At 35.8% G+C, this 12,616-nt stretch overlaps 1 protein-coding gene across 1 annotated transcript; it reads right to left on the bottom strand.

Moving 5' to 3' along the window:
• Window positions 1-5,951: 5,951 nt before the first annotated feature.
• LOC109209442 (pectin acetylesterase 12-like) lies at window positions 5,952-11,166 on the bottom strand. The gene is made up of 12 exons (XM_019372709.1): window positions 10,723-11,166; window positions 9,847-9,929; window positions 9,102-9,231; window positions 8,953-9,026; window positions 7,890-7,976; window positions 7,690-7,814; window positions 7,523-7,583; window positions 7,103-7,156; window positions 6,937-7,014; window positions 6,700-6,805; window positions 6,473-6,618; window positions 5,952-6,352 (listed from the first exon to the last, which is right to left on the bottom strand). Exons 1-12 carry the CDS (start codon window positions 10,922-10,924, stop codon window positions 6,245-6,247), a joined length of 1,254 nt encoding a protein of 417 aa, XP_019228254.1. The 5' UTR covers window positions 10,925-11,166; the 3' UTR covers window positions 5,952-6,244.
• Window positions 11,167-12,616: the final 1,450 nt, after the last annotated feature.

Below are 12,616 nucleotides of genomic sequence, written 5' to 3'. Positions count from 1 at the left end.
AGAAATTTGCTAAACATGCGATCATCATTCTTTTTCTGCAATCTCTGGAGGAAAGGTGGTGGTGGCCTTGTAGCCTCCACTTGCTCTGGAATTGCATCAGTATTCTTTGATTCATGCGTTTCCTTAGGTATCAACTTCCCCTCGGGTGTGGCCTTGTCTTTTCTTTTCTTTGGCACTTCCTCCAGCTCCCTTCCGTTTGGGAGTGTAACTACATTCACTTGAGGATTCTTTTCTGTATCACTGGGGAGAGTGCCTGCAGGTCTGGTGTTTTGATTCGTTGCCAACTGCCCCATTTGCCTTTCAAGATTTCTGAAATCGGTTCTGAGCTGCTGATTGTAAAGCAACAACTTCTTTAGCAAATCATTTGTACTCTCTTCCATTTGTTGGGGTGGCTTCTGAGGTGGATTGAAATTCCCTTGGGGTCTATAATGATTCTGATTCGGCTGATTTCCACCCCATGAGAAGTTGGGATGATTCTTCCAATTTGGATTGTAAGAATTCCCGTATTATGCATGCTGATTCGGTGGACCTCTATTCTGCTGCCCCACATAGTATATGGATTCAGGATTCGTGGGGCACATGTCACTCATATGATTGTCACCACATAATTCGCAGCAAATAGCCATTTGTTGTACATGTTGCATTGTTTGTGGTTGCTGCATTGTCATCCTAGTCATCTAATTGGCCAACTTTGCAATATCGGCTCTCATGGTTGACAAGTCGTCGAGCTCAAGTAATCCAGCTGATTTTTGCTTAATTGCCTTTCGTGAATCACCCTCACCTTGCCAATTATGATCATTAGCAGTGAAGTTATTTAACAAGATTTGGATTTCACTGTACGGTCTGGCCATGCAACTAACCCCACAAGCTGAATCAAGATTCATCTTTGATGCATCATCTAACCCATCCACGAAAGTGTGACCCAATACCTCGTCAGTTTGACAATGATGTGGACAGTCTCTGAGCATCTTCTTGTACCTTTCCCATGCTTGACGAAGTGTCTCACCATCTCGTTGTTCGAACCCAAGAATTTGACTCCTCAATATCTTTGTTTTCTTAGTGGGGAAAAACTTGATTAAGAATTTCCTTGCTAGATCATCCCACGTGCGGATTGAGTTTGCGGGCTCCTTCTGCAACCACTCCTTAGCGTCCCCAAGCAGTGAAAAGAGGAAAAGTGTCAGCCTGACATAGTCCTTGGAAACATTTGGATAATTGTAAGTGTCCGTGATTTCCAAGAAATTCTGAATGTGCCTCTGCGGGTCTTCACTAGGTAGACCCACATATTGCCCTGTGGACTGGATCAGTTGCACCATGTATTGTTTGAGTTCAAAGTGCCATGTGATATCAGGCTTCACAATAGCCTGAGTCATGTTAGCAAGACTGGGCCTTGCGGCTTCAATCACCACGCGTTCCTCATTCCCTGCCATCTCTATTGGTTGTGGTTGGACTACTATGTCCAACTCTCTTTCAATTCTGGTTCTTGCGTCTACTTCCCTCCCCACTCTGTGAAGTGTTCGTTCAATCTCAGGATCAAGGGGAAGTAGATTGTTTGCGCTTCTACTCCTCCGCATTCAAGAGAAGAGCCTGTGTTAACACAAACAAGGTAAACTGAAAATTAAAGCTTGAACAAATAACTAATAAAAGCTTAACTCAATCAAGTAGCTAATTTCTAAGTCCCCGGCAACGGCGCCAAAAACTTGTTGCGGCCAAACGCACACGCAAGTATACGCGATCGTCAAGTAATAAAGTAACTAAAAGTCGGATGTCGAACCCACGAGGACTTGTGATTAACTGTTAACTAAATTAGACTATCCTAATTATCTAAACAAGAATTAAACCTAGAAATATTTTATTCTAAACTAATTAATATAAAAAAATATAAATAATGAACTTTGAACAGAGGAAGAGCAGATTTTTATGATATCAATGTAATGAAAACGATCTAGGGTTATGGGCTATCTAACATTTCTATTGTATTCTTCAATTGAATTGACTAACTAATTTATCTAGTTTATTGGTTAACAGGGTTAATATTGCTCATAAGAATCTGTCGAGTTCTTACTCGCCTATTCAAGCTAACCTAACGCCTATATGTATATGGAGTTAGAATCAACAAGAATGCATTTATAATTCCTGTAAATCAACCAAGCAAGGCAATTAGGTATATGTCTATCCTAATCGCAAATCCATTCCCCGATGCCCAGGTTCAAGAACTTGCTCAACTCAATCCTATATGCAATCTAGAATTCTCACTTTCGAGTTCAATTCAAGATTCGTAGATAGTATTCAATTGGTGATCAAGCAATCAAATAATTAAGTGCAGGATTAAATAAATAAATCAATATGATAAACTAAGCAATCAAAATCAATATCCGAATAACAATAGTCATGAAAGAACCACAACCCTAGAACGTGAAGTTTAGCTCCACATAGACATGGTAGCAAAACAACAAATCATACAAAGAAACATAAAAATTACTAAGTTTGGTGGAAGAAAAGATGAAACCCGGCCTCCACGGCGGCTCTGTGCTTGTGTTTTCCTCTCAAAAACGTCCTCTTTCTTCAAAATACCGTTTTTTCATGTATAGATACCAAGTAGGGTTGGGCCCAAACAATTATACCTTCTCCAATGTGAAAAAGGACACTTTTCCTGGGTTTGACTAGCGCGATCATGGTCGCGCTAGTGGCCCAGTGTTCTGCCTAACGAGCGCGACCTGAGCGCGATTGCGCTATTGACGAGCATTTTGCACCCTGTTTCGTTTCGAATTTGGAAAAACGTAAAACTTGAAAGTTGTAGCCCTTTGAGTTAGCTTTCCAACCATATATTGTGAAGCCCAAATGGAGTTCTGAGCAAAACGTTATATCTATTTTACTAGACAGTGCGCAATATGCCTACTGGAGTCTTTGTTCGCTCTAACTATCATCCGTTGACCCTCAAACACGATCCCGGCTTAATTCCTTGGGATTTTACTCAGACTTCAAAGATACAAATCACTTGAATTCATTCCATAACATCTACATAGCTCGAAATCACTCCTACAAGGCATAAAACACACCATTAGTGTAAAACACTAGCGATTAAAGCGCAAACTCAACTAAAGTGCAGTAAATTAGAGTGTAATAATCGACTAAAATACGTAATTATAGCCTATTATCAAGCTCCCCTTGCTCTGATACCATGTTAAAATCTGACTTTGAAGATGAGCTTGAAGCTCGATCTGGAGCTCCAATGGAGTTCTTCTAGAGAGTTCTATGAGAGGTTCATGAGAGATGAGAACAGAAACGTAAAATGGAAAGCTTACTCTTTCTCATTACTATTCTAAGTATATACACGTGTGGACACAACTAATGCTGAGCTGGCCACTAACTACTCAACTAACTCTACTTAATTACAAATAACTTATATCACTAACTATACAACTAACACATATCAGCATAATTATACAAGTCTTAACAATAGCCCGACGAGTTTTAGCTAGTCTTTGCCGGTCTGAATATTGACGTACGCTGAATTGCTAATATAAACTACCAATGCCTTCTACGCCTTCAACAATTCTTTTCCTAAATTTCTTGGTATTAAAATTTGGAATAAGGTATAGTCACAACTGGGACAAGTGCACAAATAGCCAATTTTGGGACCACTATTTAAGCAATAAGCGCAGTGTATACAAATTTGCTAGTTTAGCCACTTTGAAACCAACTTTAGGCATACACGATCGATGTTGCAAAATTAGGCTTCCGAAATTTGGTTGCCAAGGGCCAGTCTGAAGTTTGCATTAGGAGTGCCCCATATATGTAGTATACTAGATCCGTCCCTGCGGCCTTGCTACATATTAAATATTTTGGAAAAAATGAATATAGCTTAAATAATATGGTCAAAACTGACTACCGGGTGAAATTAGATGTCAGAACAATCTTGTTTATAGCATGACCTTTGATGTACTTACTGTTTCAGCTTCTACTGCTGAATTAGTTTCATGTGTTGCATACATATAATCTATCTATATCTATCTATCTATATTTATTTTATACTATATTAAAAGCACGAAGCTCTTAGCGAAATATCGTTCGCCTTTTTTACCCTTTAAAATTAGATTTTACGTTAGACAAAATATTCATTTAAATTATTTTCCTAATATTTAGGACTTTGAAATCAACTAAATTTTGATTATTATATCTTTGCTTATTGGATTTGATCCTAATAGTTAGGAGTTTAAATTCACTTCACAATTTACCTCAAATAAGGAAAGGATTCCCTTTGTTTAAAACAGTATTATTCTTATATTCTACGTTAGTCTATGTATACACAGAACTTCATTTTACGTAGTTATTATAGGTCTGGTAATTAAGCATAAAAATAATATGCTTTATAATACTATAACACAAATTATATTTATGATACCAGTCTTTATATTTAATATTATTACTAAATCATAATTAATTAATAAATATTTTCATCTTTTTTAATACTTAACCGCGATAAATTAGTATAGTTTAGTCTTTGTATATTGACATATGATTTTTTTTCTTTTTCAATATATTTACCGTGATTTAGAACTTATTTGTGAAACTATTTGCCCTTATTGAGTTCAATATTCTTCGTTTTCAAGACTTACACTTTAATTTTATAATTAAAACATAATTTTAAATAAAATATTTATTTAATGTTTTAAATACTTTTTACTCATCTAAACAAGGTACACGCGCAATGCGCGTACTATTGACTAATTGCATTTAAAAGAATGAAGTTAGAGAAAAGTGTCTTCTCGATCCTAAGTTTCTTTCTCACGCGTCTGACGCCTCTAGGAGAAATTAAAAAATAGACAGATTTACAAGTGGTCGTTCAAAAATAGCCCAGTTTCAAAAGTAATCGAAATTTAGCCACTTTTCATGTAAAGATAAATCTGAGCGAAAACACTGTTCAAAATCCGAAAAATACGCCAGTATATTATGCTAGAGTTCCAGCATAAGTATACTTGATCTCCAACATATTATACTGGAGTTCCAGGATAAGCATGCTGGAACTCCAGCATAATATGATGGAGTTCCAGCATAAGTACACTAGAACTCCAGCATAATATACTAGAGTTCTAGCAAAGTATACCGGTCCAGTATAATATGCTGGAAGTTCATACACAAGTTCTCGAATCTCCAGTATATTATGCTAGAACTTTTCGTGTGTTGGAATTCCAGCATAATATGCTGGAAGTTCATACACAGGTGCACCGAACTCCAATATATTATGCTGGACCGGTCTCTATTGCAGCAAAATAGTGGCTATTTTTCATTGACTTGGTAAACGCTGGCTATTTTGGAATGACCAGTCCGAAAACTGGCTAGACCGTGCTATTTTTACGACGTCTCTAGCTATCGAGCCCACAAAACACATCATGGCTGCAAGTCTGCAACATGTTAATTAAATTGAAGAAATGCTAAAGAAGTCGAAAGCTACATTGTATGGCTTCTTTCTGTATTTCTCTTGTAGTAAGCATAATGTATGTCTCAAACTAAGTTGCAAATACACAAAAATGATTAGAGTTCAACTACAAATTTTTAAATTTTCACTTGTGATTTTCATCTGGAAATTTTTTATTATGTAGTAATAAACTCTGAGGATCTTCTTTCACGTTAGTCTATTCAATTGTTTGCTTATTTAATTGTATATTTATTTAGAATAACCAACTCAATCCTAGGGATTCCAAAAAGAAGAATTAACTTAAATAGCCGTCTACCCAAGTGCTGCGTAAACTTAAATTAGTCATTGAATGTATAATATGTATCATCGTGTATAACCATTGTATAATCTAGGTATACTAGCTATAAAAGAAATAGTAAATCCGGCGATCCCTTACATTCAATGGTGTGAACTACCAGAAAAAACGAATAACCACAGAAATAGAAAATTGGTGCTTCTAGTGAGATATGAATCGACAACATTGTTGGTCCAAGTAAATGAAGATATAAAGCTAGCACTTCATTGGATTGATTTGTTTTACAATTCAATAAATTTGGGTAGATACATAAAATGATAAATAAAAAACAAACTCATGCTCTAACTGGCCCAAGAAGGACATAAGTGGAGCATTACTAAACTAAATGCATTCGAGAATAAATGCTTGACATTATTTTCTACAATCAACTTTGTTACACTTGTGTAAACCTTAAGTTAATTGGAAGGGGTATTTCACTATCAAGATGATAACATATTTCTGCTGTTGGCAGAAAAAGAATTTGATCGTAACGCTCATCTAAAGACCAGGTTGTGACATGTTCTATCGCATGGATATGCACAGTCTATCGCCTTCATACCCGATCGATCAAAGTACCAATCTCCAACTGCAAGTGCAATCGGCTGTATATTGTTCCAATACTCATGTTAGTACCAACGCTTATACAAATGTACATACAAAATCTATAGCATAACAGAAAAAAACTAAAAAGAAAGATGGATAAACGAAGCTCTTAGGCGTACCTTGTTATTAATCATGGGAGAATTATCGGAAAACCATGTATCTTGCCTCTCAGATTGGCAGTGGGCAAAGCATGAGTTTATAAACAAACCATTTTGTCTTGCAGCGGCGAATCTTTTAATTGTATTAAGCATATGAATCCTAAAACCTGTTCAATAGGTATTTAGCAACATGTGAGTTCCTGGTCTCAAACTATTGAAAAATGTTTAACTGCTTGAGCAGGGCTAACCTTGTAGAAAATGAATCTGAGAAGGAGAACATCTTTCATTATTGAGTGTACAATCGTGCCATACGCCATGAGGATCAGCTCCCCGAGGAGCCAAACTTTCCTGAAGCTGTAATACGTGCAGTAGAGTGGATTTCCATCATTTTAAAGAGAGCGGACAACAATGGTAGTGTATCGAAATTAAACTTAAAATCATGTCCAAATAGAAGAAGAGTAACAAACATGAAGTTAAGAATTTACCTGCCAGGAATCATAGGCAGCATTCAGCAGGAAAAGTGGGGTCTTGATGTTGTTGATTAAATTCTCAGGAAAGAAGCACTGCAAATGGGAAAATACACAACTTTTATTATGAAAACAAGAAGCTCTTCAGATACTGGAAAAAAAAAATTAATTGAAAGGGACTTACTGAGGTTGCATCAAGGTGGTTGGTGCACGTTCTTGGTAGCGTCTTATGAAGACCCTGTTACAAAGCAGGAAAATTTCAGCTGAGCAACGCTTGAAGCAAAGGTATACAGCAATTCAGAAGAGACTTTCTTTAACAGATTTTTTTTATTTGATGAATCATTTAGGTGGTAAACATTTTTAGAGTGGGACAATGACAAGCTATCTTGCTGAAATTGCTTCGTGAGTCTGATTCTTTTCCCCAATTTCTCCAAGGTTGCATAGACAGGATTAGCGATAAAGCATCTCCATTAATTTCATAAAAGATTGAGAACAATTTATCTACTGGGAAAACAAATGCTTCAGACACTAACACCATTCGACAAAGCTGCTAAAAGTTAACTTGAAGAAATTGACCAATATAGAATATGAGATTGCTCATTACCTGTAACTTAACCACACCTCCAAAGAAATTTCTCAGGGAGCGCCCTCCAGATACATCAACTCTGTAAAAATGACCATTATATCATTTCACTAAATTAACAACAAGAGTCGAAGGGCAGAAATTTTTTAGTTCAAGAAGTATTTGAAGGGTAAAGAATAGGAAATTACGCGTCCATAAATAATCCAGCATCACTCAGGCACTTCACTTTAGTACTATGTGGGAGCAAATTGCGGAAGTCATCACAATGTATTATTGAAGCTAGACCACCAGCAGAACATCCAGAGAGAAGAGCCTAAGAAACAAATTCTGATATCACAATATGAACGACTAAAGAAAATGAGATGAGAGGTGAACATTGTGATTGTACCTGCTTGGCATATCGCATTCCTTTTGACATTAACTCGTTCATTGCAGCCTCATATATGCGCTTGCCTCTAAATTGCAATTGTGCAGCCTGGGGAAATGTCAAAAAATTAAACACAACTATTGCAGACGACCAAATAACCAACAATCTCTTCCTCGAAACTATATAATGCACTATATGCAGTCATATCTCCTAATAATTTCATAGGATAATGCCTCTCACTCTTTCTCAGTTTTAAATTCGTAATATATGGAAGCAACAAACTGCTGATGATTAACCTACTGAGATCATTTGTATTGAAATCATGTTATTTAGTTAAAAAACAAGAATATATTAATTGTGAGATTCAAGGGGACACCTCGCTGCAGAGGACCAGGATCGAGCGGATGTTTATTTCATTAGCCTCTAGTCAAATTCTTCTGAGCATTGCACTAGTCAGATAACAGCAAGAGCTACAAAGCGGCTGTAATCAAATTTAAACAGGAATTCTAGCTTAAGCTTATTTTCATCCTTCAAACAGGACCCATAAATGGTCCCGAAAATTTTCACTATTATCATGTAAAGCCTTTCTACAAGCAGAACCGTAGAAGCATGTACTGTCTTGACAAAAGGTTTCTACTCTTTAACTATCTCAGCAGAAACATGTAGTATGGGAAAAACAACATGAAATGCCAAAAAGTTGAAGGACACTCATCTCTGTTATAATCATACTAACATTGAGCTAAAAGAAAAAGAAAGAAAAAAAGAGCCAAAAGACCACTATCTTCTTTTCCCGGAAAAGAAGAGTATTACTTTTGTAAGTGTCATTTTCCTGCACTGCCACTCTAAATCAAAAGATGAAGGAATAAGAATACCAGAACATGAAGAATGTGAAGAAGCAAAAAGATAAATTAAAGGCAATATCCAAAAGTGCACAACAGTGTGGAGCCATTATGGTGGTTGCAAATTGAAAAAGTAACATATTCCAGCTTTTATTTTCCTTTCATTCATTTACTTTTTCAGACCAACAGCACACTTGCATGATTAGTGCAAACTAAAAAGAGAAATGGGGTATGATCTTACAAACCTTATTTTGGCTATCTCCTGTAAAGGAAGCACCATCACAGTAGCGAACTTTTACTCTATTCCAGTTATAAAAATCTGCTCACAGAGGAAATCTCCACATTATGCTCAATCTCAAAGAAGAAACAGTCGAATAGCAATAACTAAACGGACCTGGATTTTCTTCCGCCTTGTTACTCAAAATCCCAGTAAACGGAATCTGTTTCTCCATGTAATTTGATGATCCCCGCCTTGTCTTTTTGCGATAAACGCAACTTCTAATATTGTTACACCATCCTCCACCCTGCCACAAGAAGTCACTGAGCTTTAGAATCTGTAGCAATAATAGAAAAAGCAAAGCTGGAATATATTTTTTCAAAAGCCTACAGTTCCATTCCCCACACATTAGAAAAGTATACCAGAGAGGAAAGAAGACAAATTCTGTAATCATGTTAAAACGCTGGCAATAACTACCTAACATCAACATCAGAAACAACTTGTCTCCAACATCTATTTGAACAACAGAAGCACTCTGCTACTGACAAGCACAAATGAACATAAACAAAATTTGGAAAAAAAAATGAAGAATTAACCCAAATAGCCGCCCACCTAACTGCTTAAACTAAAATAGCCGGTAGAAGGACATATATGCACAATTTATGTATTATGTGTGTATAATCAACGTATAACTTATGTATATGGCTGGAAAAAGTAAGCAATTAATATAGAAGGTTATTTGTAACAAACATCAAAAGAAACTGAAACTCAATACCAGTAAAACTGATCAAATAATAAAGACACCAGAAAAGACAACATAGACATGCAATTCAAAAGTTGACTACTGAGACAATTAAATTAGCATTAAAAGATGAGTAACTGAAACTGTGTAATTCAATCAATGAAGCAGTTATTAGCAGACCTCCAATTGAACGAGCCAACTGTTTGCCCCAGAACCATAACCTCGATGGATGTGGTAACCTGGTAGTGTTCCATCCAAACACACTGTAGAAAAAGTAAAAAGATGAAAGTCAAATGACAGCACACACTCTTTTAAAGAGATAATTTTTAACTGCACAACATTATTAAGGCCCACTAATTTTATTTTATTTTGGTAAAAAGGCCCACTAATAATTAAAGCTAACATAGCCAATTAGACACAGGGAGAAAGTTCAGCAAATCTCTTCATCAACCACTTGGCCTTTTCTTCTTCACACAGATAATAGAAGACTAAATTTGTTACAAGTTGTTGACAAGAGTCCATTTAACAAAATTTGTAAGTTAAATCAGACTAGATTAATATATTATTTTAATCACATTTTCAGAAGCTACAGAATAGTAATACTAGTGAAAAAGATGTTAGGATGTTGACCAATTCACCTAATTTCAATCATAAGAATCAAAAAGTGTAAGACATTCGGTGACACAGGGATTAAAAAAAAAGGAACCACCAGTAACAAAACAAAACTAAACACAAAAAACAAAGAACAGCTGGCGGAGATGTCAAATCGCCCCTTATAGAAAATTGCAGAAGTAAGAATATGAAGAATCACTGAAAGAAAATCTAAGGCAAGATCTTTACTGGGTTGTTGCAAAATACTCTAATCAAATGGAAAGTAAGAGGCAATCCTATAGTCCAAAGGCAAGAACTGAAATAGAAAAACTATTACTAGTAAAACATATCCAGATCAAAGAAATAATTTTTCAGGGCAAAAAATAACAATGAGAAAAAAATTATTGAACTGGCATTAGAAAATTAATATGTAGAAGAAAAGAGAATGTGATATAGTGAGCTAACCAGCTCCTCTGGCACCAGCACCATGAATGAGTGTAAGACCAACCATAAGAGGAGTTGGACCACCAGCTGCAGCAGCTTCATATACAGACTCCAAGAATACCCCTTCGGTTTTATTGAAAAAGAATTCTTCAAATTCATAAGAATCTACTAATTTGCTAAGCACAAAAATAACACCCAAAAACCACATGAAAACCTTCGCCATGGCTCTCACTTTCAAGCTCTCTCTGCTGTCACCACACAAATCTTGGGGACTAGAGAGAGCAAGAAAGAAAAAACAATGGGACTGACTAATAGTGATGGAGTAAGTATTGAAAATGTAAAGGTTTTGTTTTTATAATTGGAGGTAATCGTTTAGCTTTATGTGATTTAACGCGGAAAACAGGCAACAAATGTAACAAATTTGTCTCTCGGACAGAGATTTTCTGAATCTTGGTTTAAAAACAATGTGGAGGTGGGGGGGTGAAGGGGGGAGGGGGAGGTTGCGTAAGAGGGAGGAGGGTTAAATTCAAAAAATAAATACATACTCCCTCTATTACACGAACCTATTTTCTTTTTAGTCCGTTTCAAAAAAAATCTAATCATTTCTAAATTTGATAACAATTTAGCTTAAAGTTACAACTCTACCCTTAATGAGAAGCTTTTATAACCACATAAATACTCTGGGCCCCATTTGGACTTGTTAAGGACCACAAATTCCAAAAGTCTTCATTTTTTTCTTAAACTCCGTGTCCAATCAAACAGGTTCACATAAATTGGAACGGAGGGAGTACTATTTATGGAAATGTGGGGAATGAAGTGTGTTCTTGCCCGCAATTTAAAGAATTTTCTTCTTTTATACAGAGAGATTTTACTATATTCAAACTTTGTAATTATTGCAAGCATTAAATATATAATACTACATTAAAGTGGTAATTAATTTTATAAAAATGCAAAGGTTAATTTTGATGCCAAAAGTACTAAAGACGCACACGCATTCTCGAATCTTAACAAAAGTATGCCAAATACTAGAATGACAGCAATTTGATGGTGAAAAGAGTACTATATGACGCTTTGCATGTTGAATTGGGGAAACCGTGGGGTAAAAAATTTATCCTGATTTGATGGTTAATTAGTGTGAATGCAAACATTTCTCCAACAAAATCATGTATTAAGCTGTGGTAGAACAAAAACTTTCTAAAAGGATAAAACAATGTGAACCTGTTTGATTGGGCACGGAGTTTAAAAAAAAATGAAGACTTTTGGAATTTGTGGTTCTAAACAAGTCAAAAAGGGGTCCAAAGTATTTGTGTGGTTATAAAAGTTTTTCATTAAGGGGATAATTGGAAGTTTAAGCTAAATTATTTTCAAATTTAGAAAGGGTTCATTCTTTTTGAAACAGACCAGAAAAAAAATAGATTCACATAAACTGGAACGAAAGGAGTAAAAATATCGCATTTAATATTTTTGAATCACCTTTGACACTATAGTACTCCCTCCGGTCCAAAATAAGTGATTTTTTGGCCTTTTTCTTGTGGTCCAAAATAAGTGATTTTTTCAGATTTCAAGAATGAATTAATTATTTTTTTCCTACATTGTCCTTGAAGTAAATGGTGTTGGAATATGTGGTAACACTGTTTATGTGAGATAGTAAAGGTTAATATGGTCAATTTTATTGCTAATTAATGCTAAAAGGTGGATTTCTTAATTTGTGTGAAAACATCCTTAAAAATCACTTATTTTGAACAGGGGAGAGTATAGTTTTCTTATAATTTCAAGGACATCCACGTACACACACACAAAATAATTTGTAGATTTCGGACTCAATGAATTCTCTTAGTTATACGTGGCTCCACCACTAATATATCTGGGTATCATCATCGAGGTAATAGTTGGGGGGGGGGTTTGGGGGGTTGGG

The sequence above is a fragment of the Nicotiana attenuata genome, unplaced genomic scaffold (assembly GCF_001879085.1).
Source record: "Nicotiana attenuata strain UT unplaced genomic scaffold, NIATTr2, whole genome shotgun sequence".
Taxonomy (NCBI): Eukaryota; Viridiplantae; Streptophyta; class Magnoliopsida; order Solanales; family Solanaceae; genus Nicotiana; species Nicotiana attenuata.
The sequence above is the reverse complement of the archived record's forward strand: the minus strand, read 5'-3'. Positions and strand labels throughout refer to the sequence as shown.

Excerpts from the sequence above, each read along its gene's own strand:
- LOC109209442 (XM_019372709.1), bottom strand. The coding sequence starts at position 10,924 with ATGGCGAAGGTTTTCATGTGGTTTTTGGGTGTTATTTTTGTGCTTAGC. Across the intron at positions 9,232-9,846 it reads GTTGGCTCGTTCAATTGGAG|GGTGGAGGATGGTGTAACAA; the intron begins GTCTGCTAATAA and ends TTCTTGTGGCAG. Across the intron at positions 7,815-7,889 it reads GAATGCGATATGCCAAGCAG|GCTCTTCTCTCTGGATGTTC; the intron begins GTACAATCACAA and ends TTTGTTTCTTAG.